Source organism: Rhineura floridana, chromosome 2 (genome assembly GCF_030035675.1).
Source record: "Rhineura floridana isolate rRhiFlo1 chromosome 2, rRhiFlo1.hap2, whole genome shotgun sequence".
NCBI lineage: Eukaryota > Metazoa > Chordata > Lepidosauria > Squamata > Rhineuridae > Rhineura > Rhineura floridana.
The window spans coordinates 40774602-40796048 of NC_084481.1; the positions used below are offsets into that span (position 1 = coordinate 40774602).

The 21447-nt window shown below is 45.4% G+C and overlaps 1 protein-coding gene across 1 annotated transcript in view; it reads right to left on the reverse strand.

Annotated features, from left to right (window-relative positions):
* Positions 1-20419, reverse strand: part of LOC133376376 (metaxin-2) — a 113149-nt gene extending 92730 nt beyond the window's left edge. Inside the window, exons 1-3 of the mRNA XM_061608393.1 lie at positions 19785-20419; positions 18922-19085; positions 17947-18019 (exon numbers count right to left, since the gene is read on the reverse strand). Of these exons, the coding sequence (XP_061464377.1) occupies positions 17947-18019; positions 18922-19085; positions 19785-20280 (733 nt within the window). The 5' untranslated portion in view covers positions 20281-20419. The remainder of the gene's footprint in view (positions 1-17946; positions 18020-18921; positions 19086-19784) is intronic.
* Positions 20420-21447: the final 1028 nt, after the last annotated feature.

Below are 21447 nucleotides of genomic sequence, written 5' to 3' on the forward strand. Positions count from 1 at the left end.
GAAAGCGCAGTCTTTGTTTGGACATTACCCTAATAAAACACGAATTAACTACAACCTCTGGTCTGTTTCCTGAGTCGCATCCTGGGCCTGACAGCTTGACAGAGCCACCTAAATCACCCTCAACGCTCTCTTCACTTGACTGGGACAAGATGTCAAAGGGAGCAGCAGGGGGGACGAACCCCACTTCTGAGACGGAAGAAGTGAAACTCTTGAGGACTAAGGTAGCTGAATTGCAGATGGATGTCCAAGCCCTGCTAGCAGCAGTCAAGGCGCTGAAGACGGATAATCAAACCTTGAAGGCTACGATAGACCAGATGCAAACAGCCCCTCCAGCTGCCGCAGTAAAGGTTCCCATTGGATTGCCCCCAAAATACGTGGGACAAAGTGATCAGTTGGCAACTTTCGTGGCTCAATGTGAGTTATATCTGGATGTCAGGCACATGGAGTTTCCAGACGATGGGGCTAAAGTGGCCTTCGTGATTAGCCTCCTGGAGGGAGAAGCTGCAAAATGGGTGACTCCATATCTCGTGAGAAAAGATACTGTCTTAAGAAGATACAGAGGATTTATACAGGAGATGACCGAGATGTTCCAAGACCCGCAAACAGCTGAAACAGTAGCGCGGCAACTAGGCGCTCTGAAGCAAGCTAAAGGGACCGTTTCCGAGTACACTAACGCTTTTAAAATTCTGTCCCAGGAAACTGTTTACAATGACGCCGCCCTGATGTTTATGTACCGGAGTGGATTAAATGCTGAAATCCTGGATGAGTTGGCCAGGACCTCCCCCCCCGCTGACCTACCAGGGCTCATCCGGCTATGCCTACAGATAGATCACCGGATGGAAGGAAGGCGCCTGGAAAGGAAGCAGGAGGTCCCGAGATACTCAGCCTCGGCATCTCGCAGCAAGACCCTTCCCTCTGCAGGAATGGCAGGTAATGCAGCTGAGGGACAGGGAGGGGCTAGGCCAAGACTGTCGGAAGAAGAAAAGGAAAGACGCCGCCGAGAACATTTATGCTTTTATTGTTCAAAGCCGGGCCACGTGGCCAGAGACTGTGGACTAAAAGGGGGGAAAGCTGAGCCGTCGGGAAACTAGAACACCCAGTCCAGGTGCAGGCCGGTGGACTGGGGGCAGCGTTGTATAAAGGCCCCCCAACGATCCAACCTCCCTCAAAGGGGGTGTTGGTCTTGCCTATTCGGATTACAACTTCCAGAGGAGTGGTGTTTAATTCCACTGCCTTAATTGACAGTGGAGCCTCCACAAATTTTATTGATGCAAAGTTAGTCAAGCGTCATGGAATTTCCCGGTGGAAACTGAACGCTCCCCTAGCTGTGGAGACTATCGATGGGAGACCCCTGAAGTCAGGAGGGGTGACACAAGCCACGGAGGAAGTGAAACTTCAAATCCCCAGGCACGAAGAGTTCATTTCGCTATACGTGTCAGATCTCTCGAACTTTGAGGTGATTCTGGGAATGCCCTGGCTAGCAAAGCATGAACCCACAATAAGTTGGAAGGAGGCGGTGGTGTGGTTCACCTCACAGTATTGCCAGGAGAACTGTCAACCTGAAGGAATCAAGAACACCTTAGCGGGGGCAGTGCAAGAGATCGAGCAAGTGACCCTGCCGCCAAAGTATGAAGAATTCAAAGATGTGTTTGATGAAAAGGAGGCAGAGACTTTACCCCCCCACCGCCCTTACGACTGTGCGATTGATCTAGTGCCAGGAGCCAGCATTCCATCGGGGAGAATCTACTCTCTCACAGAGATTGAGAGGGAGGCCCTGAAGGAATTCCTGGATAAAAACCTGAGGTGAGGATTCATACGCCCCTCACAATCCCCTGCTGGAGCGCCACTATTATTTGTGAAAAAGAAGGGGGGGGGACTCAGACCCTGTAACGACTATCGCGCATTGAACCAGATCACCATCCCCAACAGCTACCCGCTGCCCCTGATCTCAGAGTTGTTGGACCGACTGCACTCTGCAAAAATCTTCACGAAGTTGGATTTGAGAGGAGCGTACAATCTGATCAGGATGAAGCAGGGAGATGAATGGAAAACAGGGTTCTTGACTGCTTACGGACAGTATGAATACCTGGTCATGCCGTTCGGACTTTGTGGAAGTCCAGGAATTTTTCAAAAATTCATGAACGACGTGTTTAGAGACTTGTTGGACACGTATGTAATCTGTTACTTAGATGATATCCTGGTGTTCTCAAAGAACCAGGAAGACCACGACCAGCATGTGAAGACGGTGTTGCAGAGACTGAGAGAAAATCACCTGTATGCTAAATTAGAGAAATGTGGATTTGACCTCAAGTCTCTAGACTTCCTTGGATATCGAATCTCAGCGGAAGGCGTGGAGATGGACCCAGGGAAAGTAAGCTGTATATTGGACTGGGGCCAACCTGTCACCAAAAAGGATGTACAACGGTTTTTGGGGTTTGCCAATTATTACAGAAAGTTCATTCCAGGGTTTTCCAAATTGACAGCTCCTCTGACTGACTGCTTAAGGGGAAAGAAGAAGTTTCAATGGACAGAGGATGCCACCCAGGCCTTTGAGGAGCTGAAGAGAAGGTTCACTTCCGAGCCCATTCTGCACTTTGCTGACCCGACCCGCCCTTTCATCGTGGAGCAGATGCTTCAGATTTTGCTATCGGGGGGGTCCTTCTGCAATTAGACCAAGAAGGAAAGGAGCTGCACCCCTGTGCGTACTTCTCTCGGAAGTTAAAGCCTGCAGAGAAGAATTACACAGTTTGGGAGAAGGAGCTGCTGGCCATCAAGGACTCTTTTGAAAACTGGAGACAATACCTAGAGGGGGGCCCTCATCAGATCGAAGTGCGCTCCGACCACAAGAACCTGGAAAGCCTCCAAACTGCCAGAAAGCTGAACCAGAGACAAATAAGATGGTCCCAGTTCTTCACCAGGTTTAACTTCAAGATCACTTACCAAGCCCAAGCCAAAAACCAGAGAGCTGATGCCTTATCCAGACAGCCACAGTACAAAGAAAGTGAATCCGAGGACCAGACTCAGTACGTGATCCTGCCAGAGAAATTAATGTTGGGATCATGCCAGTCTTCGTGGGAAGAGGAACTCAAAAAGGCACAACAAGAAGATGCAGACGTACTCAAATATGGGCAGGAGACGGGACAAAGTCAAGACTCAGAAGTAACCTTTCACTGGAGGAATGGACTATTATGGTTCAAAACAGCCAGATATGTGCCAGAAGGAGAATTAAGGCTCAGAATCCTACGCCAGTGCCATGATTCCATCACAGCGGGACACTTTGGGATTTACAAGACCATTCAGAACGTGGCCAAGGACTTCTGGTGGCCTAAAATGCGTAGGGATATTGAAAGCTATGTAAAGTCCTGCTCTGTCTGTCTGCGGACAAAAACACAAACAGGGACACCAGCAGGACTGTTACAACCGTTGCCTGTCCCACATGAACCCTGGAAGGATCTCTCCATGGATTTTATAACTGATCTACCCAACTCCCAAGGAATGACAGCCGTTTTAGTCGTGGTAGATCTACTCACCAGAATGGCGCATTTCCTCCCTTGTGCAGGGGCCTTAGAGGCTAAGGAAACGGCCAAGTTATTCATCAAAGAAGTCTACCGACTGCATGGGTTGCCAAACAGTGTAGTCTCAGACCGAGGAACTCAGTTCACAGCCAAATTTTGGAGAGCAATGTGGAAACAGTTGCAGACGGAATTAAAACTCTCCTCCGCCCATCACCCCCAGTCAGATGGGCAAACGGAACGCTTGAATGCCATTTTGGAAAGATATTTAAGAAGTTATGTGTCCTATCAACAGACTGACTGGGTATCATATTTGCATTTTGCAGAGTTTGCCTACAACAATTCTCTACACTCCAGCACTCAACAAACCCCATTCTTCGCGAATTATGGATTCCATCCTAAAGTCTTTCCAAGCAGCTCAGAAGGAATGCTGGTACCGGCAGCTGAGGACTTCCTAAAAGAATTGCAAGCGGCGCAACAAACACTGAAACAGCAGTTAAACGAAGCCAAAACAGAGTACAAGCGAGTTGCTGACCTGCACAGGAAGGAGGGCCCCCCCCTTCAACCGGGAGACCAGGTATGGCTGTCCACCCGTTTCCTCCAGATGCCGGGCAAATGTAGAAAATTACAAGACAAAAGGGTGGGTCCTTTTGAAATAGAAACTCAAATTAATCCCGTGGCGTACCGGCTGAAGCTACCTGACACGTTTAAAATACATCCTGTGTTTCATCGATCCCTCTTGACGAAAGCTGCCCCTCCCAGTGAACTGCGGCCGGAGGAGCCTCCCGGAGCTCCACTCCTGATAAATGAGCAGCTTGAGTTTGAAGTTGAGGAGATCTTAGATTCCAGGATCAGACGCCACAAGCTGCAGTATTTGATTCACTGGAAGGGCTATGGAGTGGCTGACAGATCATGGGAAAATGCAGATGATGTGCATGCTCCAGAGTTAGTAAAACTTTTCCATCAACGTTTTCCTCACCGCCCCAAGCCAGACAGGGAGAGGGGGGCACAGCTTGGGAGGGGGGATGGTGTCGGGAGGATGAGCTGGGCTCCTGGGGGGTTGGAAGGAGAGGATTCAGATGGCTGGCAGAGGGAGGAGGGAGGAACTTACCCTCTGTGGAGCGAAGCCGAAACAGAGGACATGCCAGAGATAGGGTCGCCTAGCAACGGGGAGCCTGAGAGCCTTGAAGTTTTAGAATCCCCCCCAGACATTCCCAGGCCCTCCCTTCTCCGCAGCTCAGAGCAAGAGGGAGGGCTGATCACAGAAGAAAGGCGGAGAGATGGTTTACCCTCAGCTCCTTCTTTATCACCCATAGTGGAATCGGACACTTCAGAAGAGGAGGAGGTGATGCCTCCCCCCTCACCACGCACACGCAGACAGTTGAAAAGACAGGAGAGAAGGGGGGGAAGTCGGGCAGTACCTGAGGGGGAGTTAAGGAGGAGCGAAAGGTTGCGCGCCCGTTTAGCCCCTTCTTAAAGAACAGGCGGGAAGCAGCCCCTTGCTCTGTCAACTTTCTCCCAATGTCGCAGGACCTGTATCCCTGTATTGCTTCATGAGAAAGCGCAGTCTTTGGACATTACCCTAATAAAACACGAATTAACTACAACCTCTGGTCTGTTTCCTGAGTCGCATCCTGGGCCTGACACCTCTTCATTCTTCCTCCTCCCCTGCCCATTCCAGCCCTCCCTCCCTCCCTCTTGTCCTCCTACCCCCCCGGTCAGTTTTACCTATCCTAAGCATGATTGCATGGGAATAAATCCCATTGAATTCAATAAGCATACAAATGATCAAACCTGCCCTCCTCCTCCTGTCCCCCTCCTGCCTGCTCCCATCCCCTCCACTCCTCTGCCCTCCCTCCTCCTCCTCTCCCCATCCTCCTGTGGTCAGTTTCACCTATTCTAAGCATCAGGGCCGGCCTCAGGCGTGCCTGGGCCCTTGGGCACCAGCCTGCCCTGGGCCCTGGCACCCACACACATGCACGCATGCCCCAACTACCTACCTACCTACCAGGCGGGCAGAGGAGTGAGAGGTCGGGCAGGCAAGTGAGCAGGCAGGGGGGTGGGATGGTGGGTGAGCAAGCAAGTGAGCAGAGGGGCAGGATGGCCAGCAGGAGAGCAAGCGAGCAGTGGGAACGGCGGGGGGTGGGACAGCAGGCAAGTGAGCGAGTGGGTGGAGAGGGTGAGCGAGCGAGTATGAAGGGAGGAGGGCGAGTGGGCGGGAGGAGGGTGAGCGAGAGAACTGGTGGGGCGAGGGGTGAGTGAGGGAGCGAGCTGGTGGGCAGGGGGAGAGCGAGCGAGTGGGTGGGCCAGCGGGCAGCTCCCTCCCTGCAATCCGTGGCAGGGAGCCTGCTGCAGAAGAGAAGCACTACTTCCCCACCATAACAAGGGGCCCTTCAGGGGGCCCTGTGGGCTGTGGGGCCTTCAGCCAGGGCCCCACCTGGCCGCCCTTTGGAGCCAGCCCTGCAAAGCATGATTGCAGGGGAGTAAATCCAATTGAACTCAGTAAGCATGCAAATGATCAATCCATTCTCAGCATACTTGCACAGGATCCCATTTCTTATCTCCCAGATTAAAAAGCAGAGAAATTAACTAAAAGGCAAAGAAAAAACAAACAAAAAAACCCTCGCGGTTTAAGAACGTACCTATAGCCAACAGATATTTCTATCCAACTTTAAAAAACAGGGAAATTGGCCAGCTATAGTGAAAGCACCAGGGGAGAGCAGACCTGACCTCCTCTCTGAGATATTGTACTGCCATACAAATTTGTAAAACTCCAAACACAATTTGGGTTGGTCTTTCACAGTTCAAGCCACTTCCTGTGTAGCTTGGAAGAATTTGGTAACATGTGCCTCTGAGCATATGGTGAGTGGTAGAAACACCTGCAGTCAGCCCAAATAACAGAAACAAGACATGTTGCGTTGATCTTTGTTTAACGGAGGAAGCAACAATATGAAGACAGTTGATAGAGTTCAGATGGTCACTTTAAATATGCTTTATTTACTTTGAAATTTTAGTGAAGTTTCCTATAGGAAATCATTTTCTTTTGCTCCTGTTTCTGATAATGTGTGAAGTATAGCAACACTTTGCAGCACTAAAAAAAGCTCCAAAAACAATTGTGGAATAATGGCACTGACTATCCTGCAGAACAGTTTCCAGTGGACACGAGGAATGTCTCAGTTTGCACAAGATAAAACAGTGGAAGGTGAAATATATTCTAGCAAAATTCTAGGTGTGCTCTATGTTTTTAATTGACCATGCCCACGTTTCCTTAAGTGAAATGGTTTATGCATAAGACACCGAAAACATGCATCTTGGGCAGACAAAGTTTATTTTTTCCAATAGCTAGAGTCATTGCTGAAGTAGCAACATATTGTAATCGGTCTGATTTTACATCAAACTGTAGTTTCGGATTCAACTTTAATCTACCCAAAATAGAAATAGAACATAGCCTCCAATTTGAAACACAAAAGGCTGTCTTCACCATCATATGATCCCAGGGACAGCTTTGGTTTAAATTTAGGTGGGACCAATAAAAACGCTTTGAAATTAATAAAAATAAATTTGACACAGATTTCTAGGAAGAATAATGACAGAAATATAATTTTCTAGGTTAGATTCTCTGTAGAAACAGTAGTAACACAGGAAAGAAGCAAAGTAAGAACACCAACAAACATACAAAAATGTAATTCTCCATCTTTGGAGATGGCAGATGTTGCCACCACTCACCATATGCTCAGTTACCAAATTCTTCCAAGCTACACAGGAAGTGGATTGGACTGTAAAAGACCAACCCAAATTGTGTATACATTTTGACAAATTTGTAGGGCAGTACAATATCTCAGAGAAGAGGTCAGGTCTCTTGCTCCCCTGGTGCATTCACTATAGCTACCCAATTTCCCTGCTTTTTAAAGTTTAATAGAAATATCTGTGGGCTATAGGTACGTTCTTAAACCGCAAGGGTTTTTTTTGCCTATTAGTAAATATATATGCTTCTTCATACCTAAAATGATCCCCCTAGTAAACCATCCATTTGGATGGCCCTGCTTGGCTTCCATACTGATAGGCACTCAACCACTCAAGTTAGCTATTAAAAGGAATGATGCTTGGAGGTAAGATCTATTGATACAAACTGAATGTACTTTTACATGAACATGCTTATTGTTTCTGCACTGTTGGTCTGATTTTCTTGCTTAATCTAACAGCCAGATTTCTTTGCTAAATTATCTCATTGGCGATCACTCGTGGCTGAGTAAGATTGTCTTCCAAGATAAGGTCTTTGCTAGGAAGACGCCTGTGCATGAATTTGTTTTATGTGGGGAGATCAGCGCACGACGATCAACACACAGTCTTGACAGAAAAAGGCTTTGTTCCAATGGCATGGATACCACAACAATTGGAAGTCTTTTACCTGCTGCAGCCTTCATCTGCCTTCACAGCCATTGTAACATACACATTGTTATCCTCCACCTGTTCTGCCATTGAGGACTTTCTTGGATCATTCTTTGTGTGGTTCCTCTCCCTTGACCTTACCGCCGTGAGTGACCCTGCTGGGAATACACGACTCCCGACGGCATCACTCATAGTGTTCATTGGAACATGCAAGCCCACTCACCACTACAAGGTGATGATCCAGCGAGGGGAAATTATCTATAATCTGCAGATTCCCCTAATGATCATTTTGACTCATTTCATCTAAAGTGTCTGTGAGTATATAACATAGGAGTGACCAGGTAAAATATAAAAAAGCTCTAAGATAAAATAGCTTTTTAAAAAGAATGTCTGGGAAGGGGAAGTAAGACCAATATACTAAAAACCTGAGATCAAGAGAGCGTTAAGAACACACTAAGATGATGGTGGAAGGCTTTTCTGTGTGTTCCAGTTCCAGTGGGAATTCTGAACCATGCCTTAATTCCTTGCAGCATAACCTACAACCTGTTTTGGCATCAGTAGAACATATGCGGCACCCAACTGCTGGGCTTAATGTTCTATGAATGAATGCTAGACCTTATCTATCATTTATTCGTCTCATGTGTATGGCCATATATATTACAGACATTTTTTATTTAATTATTCAGGAATTGACACATGAGTTGCATTATCTCATTCCTCTGGGCCCCCTTGCTGACAGAAAAATGCAAAGAAACTGTAGCTAACACTTACACTCTTCAGATTGTTCATCAGGAAATAAAGCTTCATTAAACTGCCTGTATCACACAGCAAGAAATTATCCTAAAGAAGTGCTCTGTATAGAAAGTGCCTCTCTTCCCTTATCTCTTCTCAGGCTGCTGTAAGAAAAGTTGCATTGCTCAGTCATAATTTACAAGTAAATCTCAATATTTGGGCTATGTCATTTTGATGGATATAGAGCTGTCCCCCACTACAAGGTCAACATGTGTATCTGTTTATTCAGAAAAATATATGGCATGAGAAGGAAAAAAAACATTATTAAGGGAATGGCATGTCATAAGGCTATTTCCTGGCTTCAGGGTTTAGTCTCTGCTCACTAGGTGGCCTTGGACAAACTCTGGTACTATAGTTTTTCTTTAATTCCCCAAAATGTAAAATGGGAATAACAGTGACCCTCCTCTGTGGGGATTAACAAAAAGAAGACTATGGGACAGTCTCAGTAAACGTGGTATGTAATAGGCACAGCCCAGAAATGTGCTCTTCTGTATAAATCCATTGAAATGAATGGGAATTCCAAGAAAGAATATGCTTGAGGGCTTGCCAGGTTTATGAGTTTACTTTCCTAACAGTTCTCTGTTTTTGCACCATTTCCATCAATGTGTCTACTTTGTATGATTATTAATTAAAGTCAAAAGTTGCAATCTTGCACACATTTAATTCGAAGTAAGCTCCACTGAACAGAGGGACTTTTTGTGTTAAAAATGAATAGGATTGCATTGTTAATATGAAATCTGGCCCATAGCATCCCATTATTAATAGTGTGTCTACTGTGTTCTTGTGTTATTCCCATTCAGAGCTGCTTATGCAGAAGAATGTGTGCCCAATGATACCTACAATGATGATGATAAAAAAAGAATGGCAATAATGGTGAATCATCATCAGTATATCATCCTCATCAGTTGAATTAGATTAGATTTAGCCAACCTACTGCCTTCCAGATGTTGGATTACAGGTCCCATCATCCTTGACCTTGACCATTGGCCATGCTCATTGGTGATGATGGGAGTTGGACTCCAACAGCATCTGAAGGGCACCATATTGGCTATCCTTGCTTTAGATTTATACTGTTGTTCTGGTTAATTAATGTTTTTAGGCTTCTTCGGTGAGGAAGTATGTTATTGATTTTTGTGACAAATTTTTTCATTATTATTGTTATTACTCTATGATTAAAGAGTAAAACCCAGTGAAATCAATGAGCTTAAGTAACTTGGGCTTACTGGGTGCATGACTAACATTGGATTTCACCCTATTTTTTATTACTTCTTGCATTATGTTATTGTTCATTGGACATGTTGGTATGTATATATTGACTGACATGTTATTTTGCTTTAGTATTATTGTGGCCTGTTTTGAACTCAACTTTGTTGGTGGAAGAGTGCCACACAAAAATCAAATCATCATTTGGCAAAAGACTGATACAATCTGAAGAGAAACCAGAGTACCAGAGTATATTCTATAAAAGCAAAAATAGAGAACATTCCAATGGATTTTCAAGGCTTAAATAAAAAGAGTTTTCAAAGAATCTTTTAAGAATATTTATAATACATGAACTTGTGTGTGATGCCTGTGTGATTTTTGACACTGAAGCCGATATTTTAAAGAAAAGCAGAGCAGAACACAGAGATTTCCCAATGCTCCTCAGACAGTATATTTTATCTTGAGATACCAAGAAGATAGGCAAGGATCATTCATTCCTCAGACCTATTTAGCTCTTCTGGATTCAACAGAAATGCAACCAATTCCAATGGTAATCATTGTTTTGCTGTGTGGTAGTTACATATTAATTCCATGCTAGCCTGCAAATACTCAGGAATTATCAATGTCTTCTGTGCTCTCTAGAATTACTAGTCAGCCATTAGATGACTGGGGCTTCCCAGGGGCAACAGGATGGTTACTGTTTGGAGCAAGATGCTGAGTTCCGTGGACCATTCATCTGATGCAACAGGGCTCTTCTGCTTTTCTTACCAAAAATTCCTGGCTGACCTAGCCAGTTGAAACACATCTAAACATTTACACCGCACCAACAAAGTGCTCATACATGCAACACAACACTAAGCATGTTTACTCAAAAATATCTTTTTTTAATTAGGACTTATTTCAAAGTGTGTGCTTATGACTGTAGCCTTAGTAGGTTTTTAAGTGCTTCAGAGCTTCCAGCAGCAGAGTGCTTTGATGGCCACCCTGGAGAACCAGATATTCCATTGTGCCTTGAGGTCAAAAAGTTAAGACGTACCCTCAGGGGTAATGGGAAATTGCCCAGAGTGTAGAGTGGCTTTAGGCAACTGTGAGCACTTTGGAGAGCACTTTGTAGGGAGCTATAGTTCTGCGTATTGCGCTCCCTTTCTCATCATCTTCTTTGTGCCTATGCGTCTGCTGCTCAGGCCGATGAAGGCCAAGAATAACAAGATGAAGCCAAAGGAAAACTCAGATGGGGGATTCACTGAAGCATGAGGGGTGGGGGTGAGGTGCTTCTGGGCAAAAAGCAAACCAAGACTGGTCTAAGGTATTTTGCCGACCCATAAAGATGCACCACACATGAACATATGAAGCTGCCTTTCAGTGAGTCAGACCATTGGTCCAACCACCTCAATACTGTCTACACTTAGGAGCATCAGCTTTCCAGGATTCAGACAGGGGTCTTTCCCAGCTCTACCTGGAGATGCCAAGGATTCACTCTGGGATCTTCTGCAAGCAAAGCATGTGCTCTACCACTGAGCTGCAGCCCTTCCCTATTGCAATCTGCTACATGTATTCCCAAGACTCCTTTCAATGCTTCAGAATGCACTGTGCTTTCTCAGCATTCCTAAAAATATTGCCATCCTAAGCAACCGCTTGAGCTCTTTATGCAGTTTGGTTGGCCCTGGCTGAGGCTTGCTGAAGTGGATCCAAACATCTTAGCTTTCCCCTGCTTTTCGACTGCTCCATCGTGATGAACCTACCAAACCGTTTTCATTTTCAAAAGGCCCACTGTGTCATGGCAGTAATTCAAGGAGCTACAAACCCCCCAAAAAAGTCATGAAGAAGGTGCTGGCTTTACAGTGAGCCACATGATTCATCCCTTCAAATAATATGATTCTATTTTACTAGATAGCAATTGCACACTTTGTGTAATCTTTTAATGTTTTATTCCACTAAGTGCCCAAAGTACCAGCCTAACCGCAAACTCCACGGCAGTATTCTAACCCAACTTTATATCAGTCATCTGGAAAAGTTACATTATGCAAAAACTCTGTTTATTGTATTGCATTTTATTTCATCTCACTTTTCTGGATAGTAAAGGAGAAAAATAAAACAAATTGCCTGAATCCCCATAGAAGGGCCTGGTGAACAGGAACCCAGCAGATGGCAGCTGTTGGTTCAAGCAGCACAAATGGAGGGGAGGAATTAAAAAGCCTGTTTTGTGAAGCTGCAGGGTGATAAGGCCAAACAGACAAGGTCTATTGCAGGGAAAGGAGGACATTGTAATGCATACAATTTTATGCATTGTCAACTCAGAAGGAAGCCCCATTGCATTTAATGGGGCTTTCTCCCAGGTATGTGTGTAGAGGGTTGCAGCCTTAATTAAGATGTCAAATGCAGGTCAGATGGCTCTAGAGAATGTGTAGTGTCATTCAGTGTTTCTGCTATAAAACAGTTATTGAGCAGCACCATATTTTCCCTTTGCCTGGAGATATAAGGAAAGCCCACATAGGTCCTAAGCAGAAGCCTGACAGCTAGTAATAAAATACCTTTTCTGTTCTATCAGTTTATTTTGCCCTCAATTCTTCCTTCTAGAGCTCTAGAAACCAATTTTGGGGGGGATAGGTGGAGGGTCCTTTGTTTTGTTCCCATATACATCACAGAATGTTTTAAACAGTGCCTTATTGTATACTTTGATCTTAGAGCTGCATAACAAAGAGATAGAAAGAAAAAAGAACCATCTATCTCACTGGTCTTTTTGCACAAGGAAACATCTGCCATCAACCCAAACAATCTTGCTAAACTTTAACAACTGTACATTGCAATCCTATGCATGTCTGTCAAAAATAAGTCCTATTGAATTCAATGGGGTTTTCATCCAAGTAAATATGTACAGCAGGAGTGGGGAACCTCAGGCCAGGGGACCTAATATGGCCCTCCAGGCCTCTGTATCTGGCCCTTGGAACTCTCCTCAGGCCACACACCCCCACTGGTCCTGCTTCAGACCCTGAGTGCTTTTGCCTGGCTGGAGTGTGTCCTTGCACTTTGATAATGCCTCGTGCTGGATGGATGGAGGGTAGAGATGTAAGGTGTGTGAGTGTGTGTAAAACTAGACTACTATACAAAGGTAAGATTTACATGTGTTGCGCTACCCACTTTTGCCTCTGGCCCCACCCACCACTGGCATGTGGCTGTCAATGCAATGCTGCAAACTCTCCAGCTTTTGGCTCTGACTCTACCAACCATTGGCTGCAGCTCCAAAAGATCCCCACCTCTGCTTTACTGTGCCCAAGTTAACCTTGCTTGCTGAATCTATTCTACCTCACAGAATCAAATCTCAGGTGTGATACCTTCAGATCTTTGAAAGACAGGCATGATACAAGTGTGATTCATGCCGCTACATGAGAGTGGTAAGTGGTGGTAACACAGCCGAAGCTCTGCTCACGGCCGGAGTTCGATTCCAAGAGAAGGAGGAAGTCGAATCTCCGGTAAAAGGGGATGAGGTCCACTCAGCCTTCCATCCATCCGTGGTCGGTAAAATGAGTACCCGGCACATGCTGGGGGGTAAAGAAAGGCCGGGGAAGGAACTGGCAATCCCACCCCATATATACGGTCTGCCTAGTAAATGTCACAAGACGTCACCCTAAGAGTCAGAAACAACTCACACTATAAGTGCGGGGACACCTTTACTTTACCTTTTTAATTTCATAAGAGACATTTCTTTCTCATGAGTTGGACAACAAAATGCGTTGCCCAGTGGGCAAAACGGTTCTCACATTTCATCAGCAATGCATTGGTAGAAATCAAGAAAATGAAATCTCTTGAACAAAGCTGAACAGAGTGACATACTGAATTTCTAATTTCAGCCATTGGATCCCTTTTTGCTGTAGGATGACTTCTGCATGACTGGTGGATTCTATTTACAACTGATCTTTCCATAGGATTGTCACAGATTGTACCCTTTTTGCTGTAGGATGACTTCTGCATGACTGGTGGATTCTATTTACAACTGATCTTTCCATAGGATTGTCACAGATTGTACCATGTTGCATTTCTTAAAGCCTTCAGGCTCCATTATTTACACATTCTCTCTCTCTCTCTCCCCTTCTCCCTCTCCCTCTCCCTCTCCCTCTCCCTCTCCCTCTCCCTCTCCCTCTCCCTCTCCCTCTCCCTCCCCGATGACATTTTATGCATCTGAGGTGGTCAGCTGTAGTTCCCAAATGCTTATGCCTAAATAAATCAAGTTAAAACACTTTTTGTAACAACTTTATCTTATTTCATCAGTTTTATATCCCACAAAATAAATACAATCATAAAACAATTATTTAAAAATCAGAAACATTATCATCCACCATTCAAGCACAACAGCAGCAAAGTCAGCAAAAAATATTCCCTACATCCCAAAAAGTTTTCAGATTGCACCTGAACACTGCGAGTGTGACAGGCAGCTGGATTTCACCTAGGAGGGTGTTCTATAAACAAGATCTTGCCACCACAAGAACATTAAAAGAGTGCGAAGTCAATGGCCGATCTAGTCCTGTTATCATGGTGTCCAACCAGATGCCTACAAGAAGCCCAAAAGCAGGACCGGAAAGCAAGAACACCCCTCCTGTTATTCCCAGCAACTAGTATTTAGAGACATACTGCTTCCAACAGTGAATGTAGAACCTAGCCATTGTGGCTTGTAGCCATTGATAGCCGTATCCTCCATGAATTTATCTAATCCTTCTAAGTTGGTGGCCATCACTACCTCTTGTGGGAGTGAATTCCATAGTTTAACTATGCACAATATGAAGAAGTACTTTCTTTTGTCCTGAATCTTCCAACATGTGGTTTTATTGGATGTCCCCAAGTTCTAGTATTATGAGAGACAAATAAAAACCTATCTCTATCCACTTTCTCAATGCCATGCATAATTTTATACACCTCTATCATGTCTCCTTTTACATGTTTTTTCTCTAAATTAAAAAGCCCCAAATGTTGTAGCCTTTCCTCGTAGGGGAGTTGCTCTATCCCTTTGATCATTTTGATTGCCCTTTCCTGAATCTTTTCCAGCTCTACCAAGACCAAGTGTTCAAGGCTTTATATGCTAACAATTCTTGAACTGCGCACTGTAACCTACAGACAGACAGTGCAGTGTTTTGACTATCAGAGTTATATTATTCCAACTCACCATTTACATGAAGTAGCCAGGCAGTGACATTTTGCACTAGCGACAGGTGCCAGACTGCATTCAAGGGTAATCCCACATAGAGAACACTGCTAGGAGAAACAGATGGGAGTAGAAAAAGGCCAAACAAGAGATGGACTGATTCCATAAAGGAAGCCACAGACCTGAACGTACAAGATCTGAACAGGGTGGTCCATGACAGATGCTATTGGCGGTCGCTGATTCATAGGGTCGGCATGAGTTGTAATCGACTTGAAGGCACATAACAACAACAATTAGACCATGGATAACTGAGGGCAGATTGTCCCAGTCCAGGAATAGCTATTGTTGGTGAACCAACCAGAGGTGGACATAGGGATTCCTGGCCACTGAGGCCACCAGGGCAGGGGTGATGCCATGGGTGGGGCAAGGGGGAAAAGGACCCCCCAAACAAGGAGCTTCCCCCCCCAGTATATTTCACCCACTTAGAAATATACTTTGCCCCTTCTGTGCCCCCACCCAAAATTTTGTTCTGGTGTCTGTCCCAGATTTTTTTTTCTGGTGCAATTGTCGCACTGGGCCTCCAGCAACACATTGGAATTAAGAAGCACCCCCAGGCTATGTACCTGTTCCTTCAGGCGGACGGTTACCTCGTCCAGAACAGGTTGCCTTCCTAATTTACATACGTAAGAACCATTTGCTCACAGCACCTCCGTTTTGTTGGGATCCAGCCCAACCTTGCCTCCAGATACTAGCCCAGCACCTGCCCTCAAAGTCCTTCACAAAACTGTCACATTGTGCTTCTGAATGGTTAGCCGGTTCCATCCTAAGACATATAATTCACCAGTCCCTTTACTGAGAAAAACTCTGCTGAAGATGCAGTGGTGGTAGTAGTGGTGAAGCATGCTTTCTTGTGCTCCTTTCCTACTCTTTGGGCCCTCAGTGTTGAACAACAGTTTCCAGAAATATTAGCAAGAGGGAGCTCCCCCTCCCCACTCTCGCATGAACTCTGCTTGACCCCGTCTTCCTTCAAGGGCCTACCACAGCATGAAAACAGTCGTATGTTTACAATATATTCTCCTCCACAGTAAAACATGCTCTCTTGCTGTATTTATGCAGATAAGGCAGTTTCTTTTTGTTTGTTCTCTGTCTCTTTAATACCTTCTGATGATCAAAAGGATTGGATCTTGTTTCTAGATTTTCCCTAAATTAAACAACAAAGGAATACAGTGTCTGTATTTCATATTTAAGACTGCAGTCCTAGAGAAAATGCAGTCCTATGCACCTTTTCTCAGACGCAAGTCCCACCAAGTTCAATGGGGTTTTACTCCCCAACAAGTACGTTTAGGATTACAACCTTACAACACCTTTCTAAAAAGTACAGTAGGCACAAATCCACTGTGCCAGCCGTTTAAGTGAGCTTTGCTTGCTATAAAGAAAACATCTCAACAAACTGCAACAATCGACTGCCAACAAACTTGGGTTGGGGGAGATTGAATACACTTTCTTCTTTCAGGTGCAACTTTGCAAGGGAGGGTTAAGGTCCACTCTAGTGTCTCCAGATTGGAGATGCCTGCTGATTCTGTGCAGGTTTACTCAGAAGGAAATTCCAATCTGCTCAGTTGGACTTACTTCCATTGCAACTGCAGACCTGTGCCAAAATACTTGGATGTAAGATTCATTTCTGTTGATTTGGAAAGTAATTTAATCAGCTTTAATATCCAAGGACTTTCTTACATGAGCTAAGGGGTCAGCTCACTACATGTCTTCCCTTCTGTGAAGATGTTAGAACCTACTAGCAATCACTTTGGTGTAAATCTTAATGTTCCTCAAAAGAGGCATTGCCATATCAAAGAGCTCTGGAATGGAAGTCTGGAGACCACTTAAAATATTGAGAGCCTCACAGGATTGCCTCTTTTTATCATGACTGATTAGCATCCAATTGCTGATACACAAGAATAATCATCATCATCACCAACAACTATAATGGTATAACCAAACAACATATGTAAAGGGTTCCCAGTCAAAGTTTATTCTTACATTTTTTTCTTAATGTCATGATCTTCATTTAAAATGGCTCACAACAGGATCGTATCCCAACTCCTAATTTACACCTTTACCTGAGACACAGTGCTTTATTCTCATTATTCAATCATGGTTTTGCTTCCTTCAAAGTATTAAGGCAGAATACATTATTTAACTGGCACTCCCCATACATACACAAAGAGAGGAGAGAGAGAGAAGTAAGGCTGCAGTCCTAATCCGGTTACCTGGAAGTCATCTTCATTAAATTCAATATTAGGATTTGCTTCTGAGTAGACATGATTAAGATTAGCTGGCATTCATAACAAAGAATGTCAAAAACTTTGTAGTAAATGATTTGGCAAAAATTATAACAAAAAAGTCTTTATCAGGGCCCTAATTTTAAATTACTCATCTAGAAGTTGTGTGAAAATCATAATCTGAAAGTACCTTCCCCTGTTCCCTTACTCTTCAGTCCTTTTTTGTTGTTGTTGGTATTCTCGACTCTGGACTATGAATCGACTTCCTTTTATTATACTGCAGATGGCCATGCAACATTAGAACAGGTTTGTTGGGGTTTTTTTTAAGAAATAGTGTTGCAGGCTCTTAGATGAACTATGAGAGGTTCTTTGTTTTGCTCTTTTAATAGAAAACTTAACCAAAAGAGAAGGATTTTGCTGATCCCACATAGAATCAAAAGTGTGCAAACAATGACAGTCAATAAGGAGAAAGTTCATCCATCTCAGAATTTCTTGCTTTTCTACATACCACTTTTAAAGTTTTGCATTTATTAATGAAAAAATAAAATCTATATTGGAATGAGAAGTTAAATACAAAACCAAAAATTGAGCATAAGTTAGATACACTGGAAAGAAACCCCACCTTAAGCCAACGTACTTAGTAAAAGTTCCACTGTTTGCGCTGGAAGTTTCCGGCAAGCACAGATTTGTTTAGAATCACAGCCCAGTCTCTGAAAAAGAAAAGGAATCAAGCTACTTACTGATAGCCCCACCATGATCTAGCCAGTGATTGTGTTTACACGCAGGCACCTTGGAGAAGCAGCACTGGGAAGCCCTGGAGTATTTCAAATTTCATTTAAAATCAAGGCCTAACTGTTTTTAAATGAATGCTTTTCAAAGGCAGAGCAGAAGCCCGTTTATCAAAACAAATGGCTCCTTATCTTTGGTTTCCTTTGTAGAATCCACCCCCCACCCCCTTGGATTCTTCCCCAAACCCATACAAACACCCACAAAGAACAGAAAGAAAAACACAGATAAAAATAATCTGAAGGCCAGCTGACCAAGCCTAAAATCCTTTGCCGACAAGTCAGTCCCGTGGGACTTCTTCTTCAGTAAATAAGCATAAGACCAGCCTTTTAAATAAACTAAACAAGGCCCATAACAAAGTTTAGCAGCAGCTTTCCCTGAAATACATGTAAATAAAATGTAAAGAAGCCAGATGTCATTTGTGCCTTGAGTATTCTTCAATCCTACACAAGATAAAGCCAGACTTTCCAGGGATAACATAAACCTTAGTGCAATTATTATCGTCTTTTAAAAGTCCTTCATCTTACAATGTGCAGGATTTCACACTATTTAGACTTTTCCCATTTATTTTAGGTTTTTTTTAAAAAAAATTATCTGGCTTCTTTTCAGTCTCATGCTGTTCCTAAGGGCTCTCTGTGTTGTTACAGTGCCACAGCCATTAGGGTGAGCCCTTGGCAGGAGAAGAGGGTGCAGAACGCATCCTTGGCTGTGTTGGGCTTGACTCCGAGGGAGGGATGTGAAAAGACCCCACAGGCCGAGGGATGACCACCCCTTCCCGCTCCCTTTTCTTCTGCTTCATCCTCCGATTCTGGAACCAGATTTTCACCTGAGTGTCATTAAGGCCCAGAGAATTTGCTATCTCTACCCGCCGGGCCCGGGTGAGGTACTTGTTGAAATGGAACTCTTTCTCCAGCTCCGTGAGTTGCTTGGTGCTGAAATTGGTCCTAACAGCACTAGGAGGGCTGGCAGATCCATAGACGGAGAGTTTGCCTGCAAAATAGAAGCACTGGGTGAGTTGGACTGTTAGGGATTACTGCCCAAACCATGGAACCTGAGGCTATTTGAACTGAATACATGCAAACGCACCCTTTTAACCTGGATTAGTTTATGTGACATAAAGTGTGCCTTGAAAAGATGGGCAAATGCACCATTTCACCACTTTGGCTGAGAAAAGGGGGCAGGATGAAGTCTGTTAAGGGATAAGAAACGTATTTCCTTAATTTCAATCAGCTCTGCCTCCAAAGGGATATGCTTAGGGTGGCAACCTTAGAAGCAGGTACTGACGATAGAAGCGATAGAAGTTCAGGAACGCCAGACAGGGAGAAAAGTAAGGGCTAACGCCCACTCTTTATAAAGGTTTGAACAAGTTTTCTTTCATCTCCCACCAGAATGATCCGGGTCTTAAAAACCCCTTTCCTTTGATGAAAGAAAGTCCCGACGATAGCAATGGAACTTGTTTCCAGAATGGAAGATTGTCATCCTCTGCATTCTTACTTGGGAGTAAGCCCCACTAACTTTGTAGGTCGCACTTCCAAATTGACCTGCACAGGACTGGATGGGAGGGGCTCGTGGCGGGGCTTGGAAGTTTCAGAATCAGAACCTAGGACCCGAGCATGTCCTAACCCAAAGCTCGTTCGGCATCGCCAATATTCTAAAAGATGAGCCCCGCAGGGATCCAGGGCCACTTACTTTTAGGGGGCGCGTTCCTCTTGACTTTCATCCACTCGAAAGTGCTGAGCGCAACCTGGGAGCTGGCCTTGGGGCAGACGTCGGACGGAGGAGGCGCATCCTTGGCGCAAGGCTGGAAGGTATCGCTTAGCGCGCTGTAGTCCATTTGCAGGTAAGCGCCGCCGCTGCCCGAGTAGACGGACGTGGCGTAGCGAACGGGGACACCGGCCTCCTCAGGGGCTGCGTAGGGCGTCTCGGGACGGAGCAAGCTGTACTCTGCAGAGGCGAAAGCGCTCGGCGCAAGCGCGCAGGGCGCTAGCTGTTGCTGTTGTTGCGCCGCGCCCGGTGAAAAGTCAGGCAGACTCCCTGCCGCCGGCCCTACGTAGGCGCCTTCCCCGCCTGCTGACAGGGGACAGGGCGGCCGCAGCGCCACGCCGCCGGACTCAGAGCCGCCAAACTTCCCCGGCAAGCTCAAGCTGTCCCCGCCCCGTGCTAGGTACTCCAAGAAGGAGTTCATGGCGCGTCCCTGAGGGAGAAACGAGCAGCTGAGGAGAAGGGGCAACAGAAGAACTGTGAAGCGGCGGCAGCACCCGCTTCGCTGTCTATACCTCTTCCTCTTCTTCCTCCTCTCTCAACCATTGTGAAGCTGGGCGCGAGGTAAATATTGTCCTAATATAGAGCCAGGAGGGGCTGGCACGTGCTTGCCTGCTGGCCAATGGGAGCCGCGAATGAGGCGAGCCCTTGGCGCGCGACCACGGAGACAGCTGGCCCGCCCTGGGCATCACCAGCTCTAACTTTGCTAGCAGAGAAGATGATTCAGGAAGCAGCGGCGACAGCAGGGATGTAAGCGAAGGGTGCAGGGAGATGCCTAGTCATACCTACGCCTCCGATGAGGGTTAGGGATGCAGAGAGAGAAAGAGAGAACCGGCCAGAGTGGTAAGTGAGAGATCCTGAAAGGGAGACCCCCTTTTCTCTCGCTTGCGCTGGACTGAGATTGCTTTTAAAGGAAGGAGACATTGACCACAGTTTGACTGTGGACAAAATGGCCCTTCATGGAAGGGAGATTGCCACCAAAGGCCACTGGGTAAGCCTTCTTACTGGATTTATGCGCAGGGATGTTGGCACCCGGCACAGGGAGGAACCACTGTGGCGATGGATAAGGCACGCGTTGAAGGCAAGGGGAACTGGAAACGTGCGTGCGTGCGTGTGTGTGTGTGTGTGTGACAGAGAGTGAGAGAGAGAGATGGCGTTCTCTTCCATTAAGTATCCCTTTCCCCACCCTAAGAATGAATCGAAGGGTGCCTGTATCGAGGATCCGAGCCAGGGGTATTCTAGGTTGGCAACTATATTTGGAGACTAGTCTAGTGTTAAGGATAGGCAAGGGAGAGAGAGGTCCGATTTACTTGAAAGTAACCGCCATTGAACTCTACCGAACTTACTTTCATGCTTAGGACTGAAACTGGCCAAATTTTGAGAAAGAAAAAAACAAGTTAGGGCTGCGATCCTGGGAAATACTCACAGATGGGTTTAAGGGCGCCTAACTCTGTACAGAGTTGGGACCGAGAAGTGCTACGGAAATCGCTTGTCTTCTCTCCTCCTCCCCCTCTCCCAATTTTGGCATTATCTCGCTTAGTTTTAGACAGTCCTTGCTGCTAACTGATGGGCGAAAGGCTGAATAGTTTGG